The sequence below is a fragment of the Podarcis bocagei genome (assembly GCF_964188305.1).
Source record: "Podarcis bocagei genome assembly, chromosome: 6".
Classification (NCBI taxonomy): domain Eukaryota; kingdom Metazoa; phylum Chordata; class Lepidosauria; order Squamata; family Lacertidae; genus Podarcis; species Podarcis bocagei.
The window spans coordinates 37175173-37193042 of NC_138130.1; the positions used below are offsets into that span (position 1 = coordinate 37175173).

The 17870-nt window shown below is 39.1% G+C and overlaps 1 protein-coding gene across 6 annotated transcripts in view; it reads right to left on the reverse strand.

Moving 5' to 3' along the window:
* The window catches only part of NLGN4X (neuroligin 4 X-linked), a 165292-nt gene that overhangs the window by 84437 nt on the left and 62985 nt on the right, over nt 1-17870 (reverse strand). For 4 of the 6 annotated variants that reach the window (XM_081197013.1, XM_081197010.1, XM_081197011.1 and 1 more), the window contains 2 exons: nt 4722-4781; nt 1123-1275 (listed from right to left, as the gene is read on the reverse strand). The exons of 1 other annotated variant lie outside the window; for it this stretch is intronic. In XM_081197013.1, coding sequence (XP_081053139.1) covers nt 1123-1275; nt 4722-4781 — 213 coding nt within the window. The remainder of the gene's footprint in view (nt 1-1122; nt 1276-4721; nt 4782-17870) is intronic. One more of the 6 variants, XM_081197014.1, reaches the window with a different exon arrangement.

Consider the following 17870-nt stretch of genomic DNA (forward strand, 5'->3'; position numbering starts at 1 on the left):
GCCAGCTCCATGTTGAGTGCCTTATTTATTGATAGACAAAATCACAGTGCTTTAGTAATGGTTCATTTAAGGAAATGAAGATGCACTACAGAAAGCTAAAAAAAGCACTCCTGCTTGATGGTTTTGTTGTTGTTGTTTTTGCAAAAGCAGGGTAATAAAAATATATTATTGAGACAACAATTAGTTTTTTTTTAATAAAAAACATAGCTATTTTATTAGCTAAGTAATATAAGGCAAACTAATTTTCTGGTCTATGTTTCACCACATTTTAACAACCAGAAGCCTTTAACTTTCATGAGGAAGCTTAAAAGCAGGCATAATTCAGTCAAGTGCCAGTGAGAAAATAATGGCGACCTTCAGGTGACTCATTCTTTATATAGCACGAGATTTTGAAACGAATAGTAGCCACAGTTTGCATTCCTCACCACCCAGCAAATCATTACAAAACAAAATCCACATGTATCTGCTAATATGTTGGCAAATTTAATATATTCAAATGTAGTTTCATTGTTTGTTATATTCAAATGTAGTTTCATTGTTTGTTGTTACCAGCTCATTATTGGCAAGGAAGGTTGTTATAAGAGTGTGTTTGTAAGACATTTCAGCCCAAGGCAAGGAAGTCACTGAGTCACAAAGAAAACTTATCTTGGCTGCCTTGAATTCATACTATCATGACCCAGCCAGTGATTTAGGCAACAGCAGACGTGGTTACATTCAAGAAAAAAACATTGCCTACTAATATAATTCAGTTTTTCCAATCTAATATATGTTATCTGAAAAACCTCACGCAGCAACACAAGCAATAATCAATGTGGCAAGAGTTGACTAAAAGGAAATCGAATTGATTATACAAAGCCTTGCCTCATTGCTCTTTCCCAGAAGATGGAAGAGACTAATAGGCATAGTTCATTATAAAATGCATCCATCAAATTAGAACCAGAGATTCTGAAAGCACTGCATGGAGGAGGGTATCTTTCCATTACACCCACTGGGATTTTCCAGCATGAACCAACATACAGAATGTACCAACCATTAAATGGATTAAAAGAAATAAATCAGAAGTGGCTCTGAATTACTGTTATTAGCTCATTGATTTAAGAAAGAAAAAAGGGGGGAACTTACCTAGAACCCCTAGCCTGTAGTTGATGGTTACAACAATGACATTTCCATAGCTGGCCAGTATGCTGCCGTCAACAATATTCCCTGTACCTTCCATGTATGATCCACCATGGATGTAGACCATCACTGGCTTCTTGCTGTTCTGATCATGTATGTCTGAAAAGAACACAAGTAAGGAAAACACAAGAAAGTAATACAAGTATTAAAGGAAAACTGTTGCCTAACCCCGCCCCCACAAAGTGTTAATAATTTTTGCATATTTTCTCACTTCATCTATTTTTCTTATCTACTAGTCTGCTTATCTTCAGTTAGGACCAGAATAAAAAAGGAGATAGGGCTTGTAGATAAGCTCGGAAAGGGCCAAAAGTACCAGAGGTGACAGCATCTCTCATTGCACAACTGGAATGGTGGTGGAGGCAGGGAAGTATATCTGCTGATTCTCACCAGGATCACAACTTGAAACAGAGCTGTGTTGCTTTTGGAATATGTATCACACAATACTAGGCCTCAAGTTAATGTAGGAATCTCACATGTAAAATACATAAGTTGAAGTAAGTAATGTACAGAAAGTGTCATTATGAGGTGGTTTATAACATAAACATTATTTTAAAATAGCAAACTTTTAATAGGTTTATTAACATAAATAGCATCACCGTCCCATGTCTTTCTGTCTTCCTCAATTTCTGAAACTGATAATGTCGCAGTTCTTGAAGCATATTCAACAAACTATCACCACCAAAAATTATCATTCACAGTAAGATGTGAGATGGGTGGGGAAAATCTTCGGGCAAAATATCTTGACAGATATAAGGGGACAAAAAGAGTTTCATATCTGCATTCTGCTTTGTCTAAACTAATTAAATTGAATCAACGGAGGACCGCTAGGAATGACATTCGCAATTTGCCATCCCATTGCTTGCTTCAAAAATACTTAAAAAGACCAAAATGTTTCACAGAAAAAGGAGGAGGAGAAAGATGCAAAAATAAGTAACCTTTCCCTCCCATTATTGTAAGAAGCCTCCCTGCCATTGAAACCACTTTTAGAGGCATCTGTGGGGCTGAACTGTGATTTCCAAAACAGAAGCAAAATGGCTTTCCCCCAATTTGTCAGCTGAAAAAAGGGTAGTATCTTGGGAGCAGCCAATTTTGCTCACCCATTAGAAGAGTCTCCCATTTAGCCAACTAAAGGTACCATATGTATAAAAGTGGTGGATATAGCTATAAGTGACTTTATTTGGAGGTAGGGCGTAGGGCCACAGTACCTTTCAACCACCCTTCAGAAAAGCTGTCCTAAACTAGTTGGTGCTGATAGCTGCATATTCTATTTAATAAATTGCCGGGCAATTAATAGTTCTATGTTAATGGGAAATAGTATTTCCCTTTAGTCCACAATCTACCTCTCGTTATAAAACCAATATGTGGTGTTTTATACTCCCACATTTTCTTGATTTGAATCCAGAGGTTGATGGAGAAAAATATTGACTCAGCAATGTATCTGTATTGGTTCTAGAACACATGGGAGGCAGAGGAGAATTTAGGGCAGTGTTTGTGGTGTGGTTGCACCAAGCATGCAGCCGAGGAGAGCACTAGGAATCTGTCAGAGCCTCACATCTCCTTCTCAATGCCCAGCTTAAGCCAGCACTGTGACGGCTGTGGGGATGGCATCAAATGGCCTTGCACAGGGCAGCATATTACGAAGGTCTGCCCCTATGGTAGGTATGCGCTAGCTAACAACCAACAGACTTGCAACTAAGAAAGAAGTATATTTTCACATATCCTTGGCAAGATAAATAAAATATATTTTCTGCTAAGAATCACATTTGTAGTGCTGTTCAAGATACCAATATGGAATATAATACCTTCCTTTACCTAGCATAAATGGAAGATATAGACTCTAGCATGGGGGGCAGCAACGGGCAGCCCTCCTTCAGATCTGCCCCCATAAGAGGAACAGAAAATGTTATTTAATATATTAAGTGGTATAGAAATCAAATAATCAAACTTAGGGAGGGAGGAAGGGTAGACGTACTTTACAGAAAAACTAATTTCTGAGCTCAGCCCTTGCATGACAGAATCTATTTGCTGTGTATGAACTAAATGTCTAATTACTTTATTTGGAAAGGCATTATTACAGCAGCAGAGCAATGGGGAAAAAGGTGAACAGTCGCAATAACAAGGAAGCAGAGATCTCAGCAGCTGTACTTGAAAAGGTCAGAAAAGCCACCATAATTCTAAACTCTCGAGAAAGAAGGAGATTAAGAGGTGACCGCACCATAACTATAAAGATTTCTGAGGGGAACAGAAAGGGCAAATGTTACCATGCTAGTTGAAATAGTGTCAAATTTCAAAACACAGAAAAGAAGTGAAATAAGGCTAAGAAAAGACCAGACACCAAGGATGTGAGGTTCAAATCCAGAATGCATGAAAGTGGCAGACTCAGATAATTCATCTGTTTATGCAAACCTTTGTCAGGATGTGTAACATTAAGAAACAAGCTAGGTGTAATTTTTGTCTGAAAAGGGTTCAAAGCATAGTGGTCTGTTATTACAGCTGTTATTAAATGTGGAACAATAAAGAGGTTTAGAAGTGAATTAAGATTTGCTCTGAAATTTGTAAGAGTTTGTGATTAATCTGAATCTTACCAAACGCTGATAGTGTATTCCTATAGTATATGTGCTTATTATTAAACAGAGAAAGAGAAACATTGTCATGTCATATTATTAAGGTACTTGCCTCCATCCTTATGGGGAAAGTTTTAAAAATCTTGAATCCTGCAACCCCCCCCCCAAAAAAAAGTCCCCACCACAGTTAGGCTTCCTTTACACCTACCAGAATAATGCAGTTGCTACAACCTAAGTAGTTGTATCCATGACACTTCACAGACTTTATATATATAAATATATAAAACATATACCCACATGATTATGCTTCCGTGCATGTTTACAATAACATGGAAGTGATGGACATCCCAAAAGGATGGGTATCACTAGTGTGCTATATATAATATATAAACACACAAACCATATTCCTGGGAGCAATATGGGAGTAAATGGTAGTGTTAACGTTGTCCCGGATACATGCAAAGGAAGAAAGCTTTAAAGAATAAAAGAAATTAAACAGTTTCCTTTGAAATATCAGGGGAGCGGGGACTGAAACTGGAGACAAAGTAATTGCATCCACTATATGGGGAAGAGAAAGAGGAAGATAAGGTGAAGGTGAATTTACAAAATGTACTAAAAAGGATAAAGGAAAAGATACACATGCAAGGTTTCAATTCCATATTTTTTTCCCTTTTCCTAGGCAAAAATTCGGACTGGGAATAAGGAAGCATTTTTGGTTGTAAATAATATTTATGTTACTCACTTCACACATATTTACAGATAACCTGTACACTTATCTCAAAGGGGAATTGCAGTCATCTAAATGCTAATTTGTGTCTTATTTTTGGAAGAAGAAAAAAACAGGTGGAAAGGAAAGTTGATTCCAGATAAGAAGAAAATAAAGCAGCACACTGAAATGTGTGTGATTAAATAAAGGAGGGGAAAAGTTAATGTTCATGCATATCACGTTTCAGTTTTTGGGAAAACAAAAACAAAAAATACCTTCGTCTTCCCCACGATCATTACTGGTTATATCATCTGCGCTTTTCTTTGTGTTGGCTCCTGGGATCAGAGTGAGCAGGAGAATAAAGGGAAAAAAGAGAATTCAAAAACAGCAGGTTCCCAAAAATTTAAAGGAAAAAAAAAACTATCCAAAAAGTGGGAAAAAGAAAAAAAAAGTAACACAAAAAGTCAAAATTTGAATCTGAAAAAAAGGATGCAAATTGCACACTAACATAAATGCTAAAGACAACAAATCAGAAAAAACTGGTAGGAAAAAATCAAATGTGACAATGCAATTAATTTTATTTAAAATGATTGCTTATTTTGCATTCAAAATTGATAAGAAAAAAATACATTCTGTATACATGAATTCTTTGTAATTCAGTTGACAGTCCAATTTTCAGTGCACTATCATAGTACAATATTCATCAAATAAGACTTTTTAATTAGCAAAGATTTTAAAAGATTGGGGATTAGTGGTGGGAAATGAATATGAAATTCTGTTTCAGATGCCTGCCTAAGTTGTGCCATTGTCTCTGTTCCCAAGTCATTATGGTTTGGATCCAAAGAACTACACAACTATTCTGTACACCAAGGAGAGGTATACACTTTTGTGACATGGCAAATAGAAATTTGGGTCTGTTGCTGTTCAGAGTGGAAAAGTCAAAAATCCTACAGGGCACACCCAACATCTTGGACATGCCAAACGTAGCTCATCTTCTGACAAAAATCACTGTAGTATTTGAAATGAATTTAATGTAATTATTATTAATACAAACAAAATAATTAACACAGATAACACACATGGAAAATATTACGCAACACAGAGAAGTCAGGATATTTGTTTCACTGAATACACATTTCCACCATCAGCAACAATGAACTTAAAACATCTAATTTTTAACTGAGAATCATCTGAGTGTGAAAGATTCAGGCCTATGTGTGGATTACACATTCAGTTCCAGGCACATTATACCTGCCATAGTTATACACAACATTTTACTTACCATGAGAGCAAAAACAGAAGTAAGAAACAGTATTACAGCTCTTATTTAGAATCAAGAATTCCCCATAGATCTGTATATATTGAGACATAACATGCAGGAACTCTCGTAGGGCTAAGATCTTTGGGGAAAATCCATTTCCAGTCTTGAGTGACTATGAGGGGAGCCACAGGGGAAGAGAGTAGTACAGTATGTACAATCCCTCGCACAGATGGTGTTCTGTGCATGTGGGAAAAACTGATTCATATAAGCTTGGTGTGACATTTCTCTAAACTATGAGTGACATTATTCATTCTTTATAAGGCTCCCCCTTCTGTTGCGTATAATTTTGCCATGTTGAGTTTTCTCATTTAGTGGGATATGCAGAGAGAGAGAGAGAGAGAGAGAGAGAGAGAGAGAGAGAGAGAGAGACCCCAGCCAAAAAAGTTGTGTTGACATGGGTTGAACCAGATGGTACCGTGAAAGCTAATGAGGTAAAACATCAGGCCCACAAATCCAAAGGATGTTTAGTTTACCGTACATTAGGAGCAGACAATATATTCCAACTGGACAATTTTCCAGGATCCATAAGCCAATGGCATATGGAGGCCAGAGACAAAAAATGGGCAATAAATGCAATTTTTACCTTTATACACTAGGATAGTTTCTATACATGCTCTCATTTACCTCTCTACATCCAAACAACAAAGAGACATTATCCAAGCTCAAGGAAACTTTTCAGCCAGGCATAAACACTTGAGGCACAAAGCAGAGCTGAGAAAGCGTGTCACCTGGGGAAAGTCCCAAGGGCCACATAGAGAGTCCTGGAAGGTTGCATTTGACCCCGGGACCTGTCTGCTTTTCTGACTGTGGAAGGATGTTCCCTAGTAAATCACACCAACAAAGGTAATAAATACGGTAAATGTAGATGAAGAGAGTAGATGCCACTTCATCTGACTTTTAACACAACATGGTTCTCCCTGTGCAGCTTATATACACACCACAAGAAACATTTCCAGTCTCTCTGTTGCATTTCTTTTACAGTATGATGACCTGTATTCATATGAAGACTTTTAGCCATATCCAGGGATACTGCTCATGGTTAATACCAACTTGCAAGTAGGCAGCAAGGCTGCAACCAGCCCCTGGTGTCCATTCATAGAATGTGAATGGCTAAAATGGGGTGAAGCCTTCACATGTTCAGCCTTGTATGTCGATCTGGACACCTGAGTAATTGGGATTCCAGGTTGCATGGAAGGCTGCACATGCCCAAGCTGCTCCCTGCTTTTCAGATGTTTCCATTCTATGCACAGATACCACAGGCAAGAGCTACTTTGTGCAGTTCTACTTCCCATTTGTTTTTTGGTGTTAACTCAGATTACTGAAGTAGCCATTTCACCCCCTGTATCCCTGTCTGGCAACTGTGTTGCTCAGATGGGGCTGTTGAGAATACCACATGCCCTAGAGGTATGCTCAGTTTGTATCAGAAACCAGACTTTTACTGCCGCAGCTCCAGCCCTTTGGGCTCCATTACCAGCTGACATTATACAGGTGGCTAACATCATTATGGTTTGGAACCTACTGAATATATTTTTTGTTTTGTTTTTGTTTGTTTAAAAATGCATTCCTGGCTGGTACATAGTAGTGTGGATTGGGACCTACTGAAATGGCAAAGTATGGGCAAAGTAGTGGCCAGCCCTTGAAGCCCATCACAACTGAGCTTTTGTCATTTTTGTTTCTGGATTCCGTACAGTATTGGTGGACAAAGGTTCTGTCTTTGTGTTCCCACTTACTTAAGTGTACTTTGATACCTCACCCCAAGCTACATACATTGACTTTTCTGTATGCAAAAATCTGTAATATGATCAAAATATAATTTGGCTTTCTTCTTCATAAACATCATCCCATTTTTAGTCCCTCAGAATTTGATGTGGCCTCTAATATGAACTGATCCGATGCATACCTTCTGGACAAATATGCTGAGCAAAATTCTAGCCATAATCCTAACCTTACTCCCATTGATTTCAGCAGGACTTATGTCTAAGTAGACATGGTTCAGATAGCACTGTTGGCTTCCACGAATCCTGAACCTTGATGCAAGTCTCCTCCAGAAAGCTATCAAAATACATTTCAAAATGCACGTTTTGAGCGAAATATATGTTAGAAAATATGATTTGAATGTGAATTTTCATGTGGCTTTATTAAAACAACAGTTTAATAGAGAAAGAAGACAGAACAGACTTATGAGTGCACACATCCAAAAGAGTTCCATTGGCCTGGAATAGGCAGACTTGTCTATCCCTAACTAACTGTTAGTTGTCAGCCACTATTCATTTCCCTATTCTCCCATAATTTAATACATATCTCACTCCTTTGGTTTTTATCTCCTTTTTCTCACTACACTTCAGCAAAGTTCAGAATGGTTCTTTGTTCTTATGTGTTCGCTTAACTTTCTTCCTGCCTTTGTTTCCAGGTTCTTTTGAGTGTCTTATTTTCATTACCTCAACCTCCTCCTCTTTAATATTTTCACTTACATCACCCCAGGGTTTTCCACCTTGTGTCAGGATCCCCTGTGGTCCACAGTAATCTGCTATTGATGAGTCTAGCAGTAACTACTTCAGCACTTTTTTCCAGTGGCTTTGCTCATGAAAATGACGGATGGATTTGGCAGGGTACATTGTATAAAACTGGGGCTGTGCTGGCTGGGACTAGTGAGGAGTTGTAGTTCAAAACATTTGGAGGGCACCAAACTAACAAAGGCTGCTGTAAAGACTAGTTCATAGTAATATTAATCTGTGCAATCCTTTGCAAAGCAAGGTCCAGAAATGGGAAGTATTAAATAATTGTACCACAAAATTTCACAGTAATGTGTCTTTTTAGACCGCAAAGAAAGAAAATCTTCCATTTACTTATACCCGAGGGTAATTAATTTTCATCAGTTTGAAAATCTTAGGAATCCCTCTTTGCTCAGGCTCCTAGGTTTACAATTTCACTGTTGTGCTCAGTTCATTATGCTCAACATCCAGTCTACAAGCCAATATTGCAGGTTTCTCCTTTACTATTTAAAACACACTCTTCTGTCCATAATCCTCTTGTCATGATCTGATTAGTTTTTATGTTAACTGCTACAATTTTTCCCTGTGGATTCCACTTATCTTATTTTGAGTCTCTCTTCCATAAACACAATCTGCAGTGAAAAATCATTCTAGACACAGCATGGAGAATATTTAAATGGGCCATAGCAGGAAGACAGAAAAACTGTATAACCCAGAATAAACAAGAAGGGCAAAAGTAGTGCAGCTAAAAGTCTAGACTCAAGAGGCTACTCCAAAGTTAATTAAGAAGTGAAATACTTTATCTAAGTGAGTTCAGGCCACTTTTAATACATCAGAATAGACATACCAAGGATCAAAAGGATGAGATGTGTCACTTCCAGTCTGATCTCATACACAGCAGTCCTATTAGGTTCAATGCACGAAGGGAGCATAGAATAACATGCTTAGGGTACTTTTTCACCACCAAGTTGCAATCACTTATATTTAACTGCATGGTGAATAATTTAAACCACATTAAGATAAAAACCTGCCACAACCCAACACCCTACTGCAAGCCTGGGCCATTCCTAAAGAATAATTGCCACTATCCAGACCAGAGTATGCTACAAGCAGTTATCAGTTTAATGCAGGATACCCCAATAGTCAACTAACCATTAGGAAACACGTAGAAGTCAGGAACATTCAAACTTGTCACCATTTTGTACCATATTTTTCCTACACTTCACTGTTTATTATTCCTTTAATAACACAATCAAATAATGCATATATTTTAAAAGATCATCATTAAGGTCAAAAAGACAGGACAGAAGGAAATTCCCCAAGCTAAATTTTAAATATGAAACGTTGCTGTTTCTTTAAATCTCCAATGTATCACGACGCTTACATCATGCTGCGTTGGGTTACATCATGTCATGACCAGTGATGTAACCCGTCGCAATGCAATGCACACATCGCAGTTTGTCAGTGAGTTAAAGGAATAGCATACTTAGGTTGTTGTCAACATGTCCAGTTGGTCATTCTGAGAACATAGTTTAATTACATTCTTAGTGAATCTCAAATTGCAAATTGTTGTGTTACTGAGAAGAATAGATATACAAAAACACTCTTTTACCAAAATTTATGTTGTTAGTTGTAGAGTTCTAACAAGACTACAGCTGTGGTTCACTGGAAGATCATCTGATTTACATGCAGAAGGGACTTGAAATCTCCAAGTTGGGTTTGGAGAGACTACCAACTGAAACCCTTAAGAGCCACTGCCAATCAGTGTAAGCAATAGTGAGATGAATGGGTCAATGTTCTGAAAATTTGTTTGTATGTTTGTTTAACTTGTACCCTGTTCTTCCTCCCAAAGGAGCTCATGGTGGCAAGCAACAGGTGATAATACAGAAATGACATATTGAAAACCTATCAAAAATCACTCCACTACAGATACAGACTGGGAAAGATCTCAACTTAAAAGGCTTATTGGATAACAAATCTTCAGTAGGCACAAAAAAGACCACAGAGACAACTCCTGTCTAATGTTCAAGAGGGGGGAACGCCAAATGTAGGTGCCACACTAAATGCCCAATTCCTACTTTGTGTGGAACAGACCTCCTGATAAGCTGGTATCCACAGAAGGCCCTCGTCTACAGTGATCGGTTGGGTCCCCAAACCAGCACCTTAAACTTAGCAGTGGTGTAACATTTTTGCAATATTCCACTCCAATGGGTAGTTGAGTTGTTACATTTTATACCAGCTACAGCTTCTAGACCAATCTCAAGGGCAGCCCTATAGAACACATAGAGCCTGAAGGTTACCAAACACATGGGCAACAGTGGTCCTGCTATTCTGGTCCAGAGATGACTGTAGCTGTCTTAGCAGCCCAAGCTGGTAGAAGGAACTCCTAGCCATTGAGGTCACCTGGGCTTCTAATGATAACGATGGACCAAGGAGCCCCCAGACTACAAACATCTTCTTTTGCCCCATCCAAATTAGGCAATTCACCAATTATCTGGATTTGGGAAATGTTCACCCACAGTGCTTTCATGTTGCCAAGATTCAGAGTTGGTTTATTGGCTCTCATCTAGCCCACCACAGAGTTCAACCACCGGGCAAGGGTTTGCATTGCCTCTCCTGATTCAGAGGTTACAGAAATAGAACTGGATATCATCATTGCACAGATGACACCATGCCACAGATATGATAATGAATGCTCCCATTACTTCCTATAGATGTTGAACAGCACTGGGGTTAAGATAGTACACTGTGGCAGTTCACAGCCCAGCTTTTAGCCAGGTGACTAAAAGGCAATCACCCAGTGCTATTATGTGAAAATGACCCTGGAGATAGGATCAGAGCCATTGTGATTCAGTGCCTCCAATCCTGATCCCACTGTCAGCTCAGAAGGATCTCGCCACTTTCTCAGCAACACTGGGGTTACTCTCAGCCTAACCTACATCACAAGATTGCTATGAGAATTCTTTAAAAAAATGGAATCATGCACACCAATTTCCTTGGAAGAAAGATGGAGGGAAATGAAATTAAATCAAGGAATAAAAATGTTTTGGAACCACCACTTTAAGGGTATTTTAAGGGTATTTTTCTCAATTTGAATTGACTTTATCATTGAGCTGAACATTATATATGATTCCAATGATGTAACTTGTTCAAGTATGAACAATAGCTTTCCCAGACCCACTTGAAAATGTCCAGTAGGCCTTTCCCACTGTGTAGGGCATACTTTTAATAAGATGAAAAGGTGTGTAGTGCCTTCTAAAAATATGGATATGTACACAGTCTAGGCCAATATAACAATTAGGAATATAATAATTAGGAATAAACTAAAAGGGGGGGGGATTCTATATTATAAAGGTCTAAATTGGAAAGAAGAATCAAATACATTGGTAGGATCAAATAATGGCCAGTCAGGCAGTAAGAGTGTGTTGTCCATATCAAAGAAGGAATCCCACAAACCCTATAGAAATTCACTTCCACAAGGCCCGTGTGTCCTGTAATCAGTTCAACACAACCCTTGCAAATAAGGTGTTACATTAGGCAAGGTTTCCATATGTAGTCTTTTAGCATATGCATCAGCTGATTATTACTAATGCCAAGAATGCACTCTGAGACACATATTTTTCCAAAGTACCCCAATGGATTAAAAAACAGACACAACTATCCAAGAATGAAAAAAAGCAAATTCAGCAAGGTCACAATAGCTGACAGTTTCCTACTAAAGATTATCAGAAGTATATGGAGCTACCAGGGGGATTGCAGGTTTGTGTGAACTGCCGCCATGCTGTGGAGACTCTCTGTAGAGACCATTGCCAATTGCTTGGGCATGGCACCTTGGAAAAGTTCTGCTACAATCTGTCGTGATGTTTTGAACATTAAAATGAAGGAATTTATTCAGAAGTGTTAAAGTGTACCTTAAAAATAGCAAGAGCACCAGAGGGATTCATTATTGCAAATGGCTACTTGTGTATTCATATACACCAGCACTCCAATATTGCATATTCATTTGTTATCGTCACAGAATGGCATAAAGCAATTTCACTGGAAAGATGGAATAATGAACGTTCCCTAGGGAATTCATTCTTGAATCAAGTCCCCCCCCCCCCTTTTTCACAGTTCTATTTATCTCAGTAGAACTACTAGTGGAAAAGAAGCAGAAAATGGCAGATTTTAAAGTTTTTGGGGTTTTTTAATGTCATTAGAATGAATTAAATAATCAATGCATAAGTCATCAGTCAAAATAAATACACACTCATTAAGTACCAAAAGGATGTTGTGTCTTAATCAAACGTCTAGAAGTTCTGTAAGAACCCAATGCAGTTGCATTGAATCATATTGAAAATATGGGAAGCAGGTACTCCATTACTTTCCTTCATCTGTCTAACATGAATATCCATTCTCTTCCCTTCTCATTTTTAACTATGGTCAGCGTGCCCACTAATATTCTATTCATGATTCGCTTTAAATCATAAGATGGGACAAGCATTAGAAGATGGTTCACAAAATTTTGCTGCAGAAGGAAATGCATGAGGGAAGGGAATGCAAGCCTTTAGAGCAGTGTTTCCCAACCGGTGTTCCGCGGCACACTAGTGTGCCGCGAGACGTTGGCTGGTGTGCCGTGGGAGGGAGGCGGGCGAGTCGGGCGGCGAGAGGCGGGGCGGCGGCGGCGAGCACACGCGGGGCGGCGAGCGAGCTCCCTCCCACATCCCATCGCCGCTCGCTTCGGCCGGCCTACTGGAGGAAGGCGCAAAAACCTCGCGCATGCGCAGGCCTTCCGCCTGCGACAGCCCAGTAGGCCGGCCGAAGCAAGCAGCGATGGGATGTGGGAGCTCGCTCGCTCGCCGCCCCGCGTGTGCTCGCCGCCCGACTCGCCCGCCTCCCTCCCACGGCACACCAGCCTACCTCCGTGGGAGGGAGGCGGGCGAGGCGGGCGGCGAGAGGCGGGGCGGCGGCGGCGAGCACGCGCGGGGCGGCGAGCGAGCTCCCTCCCACATCCCATCGCCGCTCGCTTCGGCCGGCCTACTGGAGGAAGGCGCAAAAACCTTGCGCATGCGCAGGCCTTCCGCCTGCGACAGCCCAGTAGGCCGGCCGAAGCGAGCGGCGATGGGATGTGGGAGGGAGCTCGCTCGTCGCCCCGCGTGTGCTCGCCGCCCGACTCGCCCGCCTCCCTCCCACGGCACACCAGCCTACCTCCCTGCTTTTTCTAATTAAGGCAACCTCCACTCTCCTGCCCCTCCGTGTTTCTCACCCCAAAGCCTTGTGGGCAGCAGGAAGTGGGGCCGTCCTGCCTCTACCCCACGCCGGGTGGCTGCTGACACGTCCCTTGGGCAGGAGAGGCATCCGGCTGGATGAAGGCAGTGACGCCGGGGGAACGAAACAGCACGGCAGGTCTGAGCTGGCGCCTGGAAGGACACAGATTGCTTCATGTCGCTGCATTCCACAGCTCCGAGGCTGGCAGGTGAATGCGTGCACTTCTCTCTCTCGTTTTATTTAATGTGCATTTTAGAAGCATGTGGAAATATCCTGCGTCATCAACCACTTTGGGGAAAGTGTGCGTGTGTGTGTTTGGGGCTAGATTTCATGCATGCCTTTTTTTTAAGTTCTCTTCCTGCTTCATCCACATTCACCCCCCAAAAGGCCATTTTCTGCGTGCTGAATAAATTCTGCAACTTACTATTTCATAATAAAGTAATTATAAAATACTTTCTTTGTGTTTATTTGATTCCTTTTTTTTTTTTTTTTTTATAATGCATTTTTATTGAAGTTATACACAAAAAACAGATATATATGAAAATACAGAGAAAAAATTACAAAGAAAAAAAAAGAGAAAAAAAAAAAACAAAAACCACACATCCGAAAAAAGAAAGACACTCAATCTGAACTTCCCTCCATCCTTTTGATAAGTATCAAATATCTCCTTCCATTACGTATTTGATTTTCAATCTATAGTCTTAAATTCACTCGCTGGTCGTATTGTTCTAACCCCGTCAATTCACTTTAAGCATTTATTCCAATATATTTCCAAAATTTACTCCAATTTTTCAGAAATTTCTGTTCATCCTGATCTCTTATTTTACCTGTTAGTTTGTCAAGCTCAGCATAGTTTACCATTCTAATCTGCCAGTCCTTTATGTTGGGGATGGTTTCCACTTTCCAATATTGTGCCAACATAATTCTCGCTGCTGTGGTGGCGTAGAGGAATATCGTCCTATCTTCCTTTTTAATTTCTTTATCCATCATTCCCAACAGGAAGGCTTCAGGCCTCTTGGGAAAGGTATACTTAAATATTTTTTTAAGTTCATTATAAATTAATTCCCAAAAGCCTTTCACCTTTTTACATGTCCACCATAAATGATATAGGTCACCCTCCACCTCGCCACATTTCCAGCATCTCTTATCCTTTAATCTATACATTTTGGCCAATTTCACAGGGGTATGGTACCATCTATATAGCATCTTCCAGATATTTTCTCTCAATGCCATACATGCTGTGAACTTTATGTTACAATTCCAAACTTCTATCCACCTTTCAAAATCAATGTTATAACCAAAGTCAATTGCCCATTTAATCATTGCCTCCTTCACCTCCTCATCTTTTGTGTACCACTCTAGTAATATATCATAAATTCTGGACAGGGTTTTATTTTTGCCTTCTATTACTTCTATACTAAATTTTGATTTTTTATCATCAAAACCCGCCTTCCTCTTATCCTCTTTTAACAAATCATTCACCTGGTGGTATTGCAGCCAACCAGTGAATAAATTTTTTATTTCTTCATAAGGTCTGAGTTTGGGCCCTTGGTCAGTTTTTCTTAACATTTCTTCATAGGTGGCGTTTATCTCCTCCATATTTATTTTCTTAATCGTTAAGGCCTCTATTGGTGAAATCCACCATGGGGTCTTTCTTTCGAGGAGGTTTTTGTTCCTTTCCCATGCTTGATATAATGGTCCCCTAAAAATATGATCTAAGAAACTCTTGTGAACTTTCACTTTCCCATACCAAAGGTACGAATGCCATCCGTACCAATTATTAAAGCCTTCCAGGTCCAGTAGCTCTCTATTCTCCAGTTTTATCCAATCTTTTACCCAATATATACAAGCCGCTTCATAGTATAAACTTAGGTCCGGGAGAGAAAAACCCCCTCTTTCTTTTTTGTCTATCAAAATTTTCATTTTTATCCGTGGCCTTTTCCCCTGCCAAATATACTTTGCCAAGGCTCTCTGCCACTCTTTACATTGTTTTAGGCCTTTAAGTATGGGGATGGTTTGGAATAAAAATAACATTCTAGGCAGAATGTTCATTTTAACAACAGCTATCCTCCCCAAAAAGGAGAGTTTCATCCTCCCCCAAATTTCCATGTCTTTCTTTATACTCCTCCAGGTGGCATCGTAATTATCCTTGTATAAATTTATGTTCTTAGCTGTAACCCAGATCCCAAGATATTTCACTTTCTTAGCTACCGCAATTTTGGTCTTTCTTTCTAGATCTATCACTTCTTCCTTTGTTAAATTTTTAACTAACATTTTGGTTTTGTTTTTATTTACCTTAAGTCCTGCCACGGCTCCAAATTCGTCAATTTTTTGTAAAGCTTCTTTTACGCTGTTTTTTGGGTCTTCTAAGGTTAGTACAATGTCATCTGCGAAGGCCTTGATTTTGTATTCCCTCTTTCCTACCCTGACTCCTGTGACTTCTGTTGCCCCCCTCAGTCTCTCGTTTAGTATTTCTAATACTGTTATAAACAATAGAGGGGACAGGGGGCAGCCTTGTCTAGTTCCTTTATATATACTAAAATATTCTGTTGTGGTGTTGTTTATTACCAATTTTGCCTTCTGTTCCTTATATATAGCTTCTATGCCTTTTCTAAATTTCTCTCCCATTCCCATCATTTCCAAACTTTTCTTCAAGAAATCCCACGAGATGTTATCAAACGCTTTCTCAGCATCTATGAATACCAAGGCCGCTTGTCTATCTATACTCATATCCAAATATTCAATAATGTCTATCAAGTTCCTTACATTATCCCTTAGTTGTCTCCCTGGGAGGAAGCCCGTTTGATCTTTATGTATTCTGTTGTTCAAAACCTTTTTTAGTCTTTCTGCCATTATATCTGCAAATAGCTTGTAATCATTATTTAGTAGTGAAATTGGCCTATAGTTTTTCACTTCCAAAGTATCTGCCTCTTTTTTGGGAATCAAAGTAATATATGCTTCCTTCCAGGTATTCGGGATCCTTCCTTCCTTTAATATATTATTCATCACTTCGCCTAACACTGGGGATATTTGGTTACTTAGTGTTTTATAATATTTGGCTGAGAGCCCATCTGGGCCTGGCACTTTCCCGTTTTTCATCTTTTTAATCGCCTTCTTTATCTCTTCTTGGGTAATTTCCTGGTCTAATATCTCTTTTTCTTCTTTTGGGATTTGTTTTAAATGATGTTCTTGCAAAAACTGCTCTATTTCTTGTTTTGTTTCCTTTCCTCTTTTATATAAGTCCTTATAATATTTTTGAAATATCTTCCTTATTTCTTTTGGCTCTTCCACAATCCTTTCTCCTTCCCTTATCTTACTAATCGTATTTTGTTTTCTTCTTTCTCTTATTTGCCACGCCAAATATTTGCCTATCTTGTTTGCGGATTCAAATGTCCTCTGGTTCATCATTTTAATTTTCCATTCTACCTCTTGATCAATTATTGTAGAAAGTTTAGCTTGTAATATCTTTATATTCTGTTTTGCGATCTCCTCACTGGGGTTGATGGTTAATTTTTTTTCATTTTCCATAATCTGTGTTAGGATCTGTTCCTTCTTTAACTCTTTTTCTTTTCTTACTTGGCTGTTTTTCTGTATTAAAAAGCCCCTCATAACTGCCTTTCCTGCGTCCCACACCGTCTCTATAGCAGTTTCCCCGTTTAGATTCCATTTAAAGTAATCTTCTATTGTCTCTATTGCCTTATTTACAATCTTCTGATCATTAAATAGAAATTCATTCATTCTCCATCTAGTTGTTTTAATATCCTTGCCTTTCAGCTCACTGTAAACCGCATTATGATCGGATATAATTCTTGGGAGAATTTCTGATTTAATTAAATTCTGGGTTAATTCCTTCGAGATCCAAATGCTATCTATTCGCCCCCAGCTCTGATTTGGGTTTGAGAAAAAAGTGTATTGTTTTGTAGTGGGGTTTTTGAGTCTCCATGCATCAATTAATCCCAGATTATTTACCATGTCAAAAAAAGATCGCGGTAATTTACCTTCCTTCTTTTCTTGTTTTTTTGTTAGCTTATCTAAATTTGGAGACACCACCCCATTAAAGTCACCCATTAAAATCATTTTTTGATCCATCCATTCCATCAATTTATCTCTTAATTCAGAATAGAAAGCAGATTTTTTATCGTTTGGAGCATATATTCCAACAACAATTATTTTTTCTCCCTGAAACACCATCTGAACAATGATTACTCTCCCTTGATCATCTTTATATAATAGTTGTGGCTCATATTTTTCCTTAATATATAGTACCACCCCTCTTTTCTTCACTCTATCTGATGTCACAAAGTCTGCTCCCAGTCTCTTATTACATAATAGTCTCTTATGCTTATTTATTATATGCGTCTCTT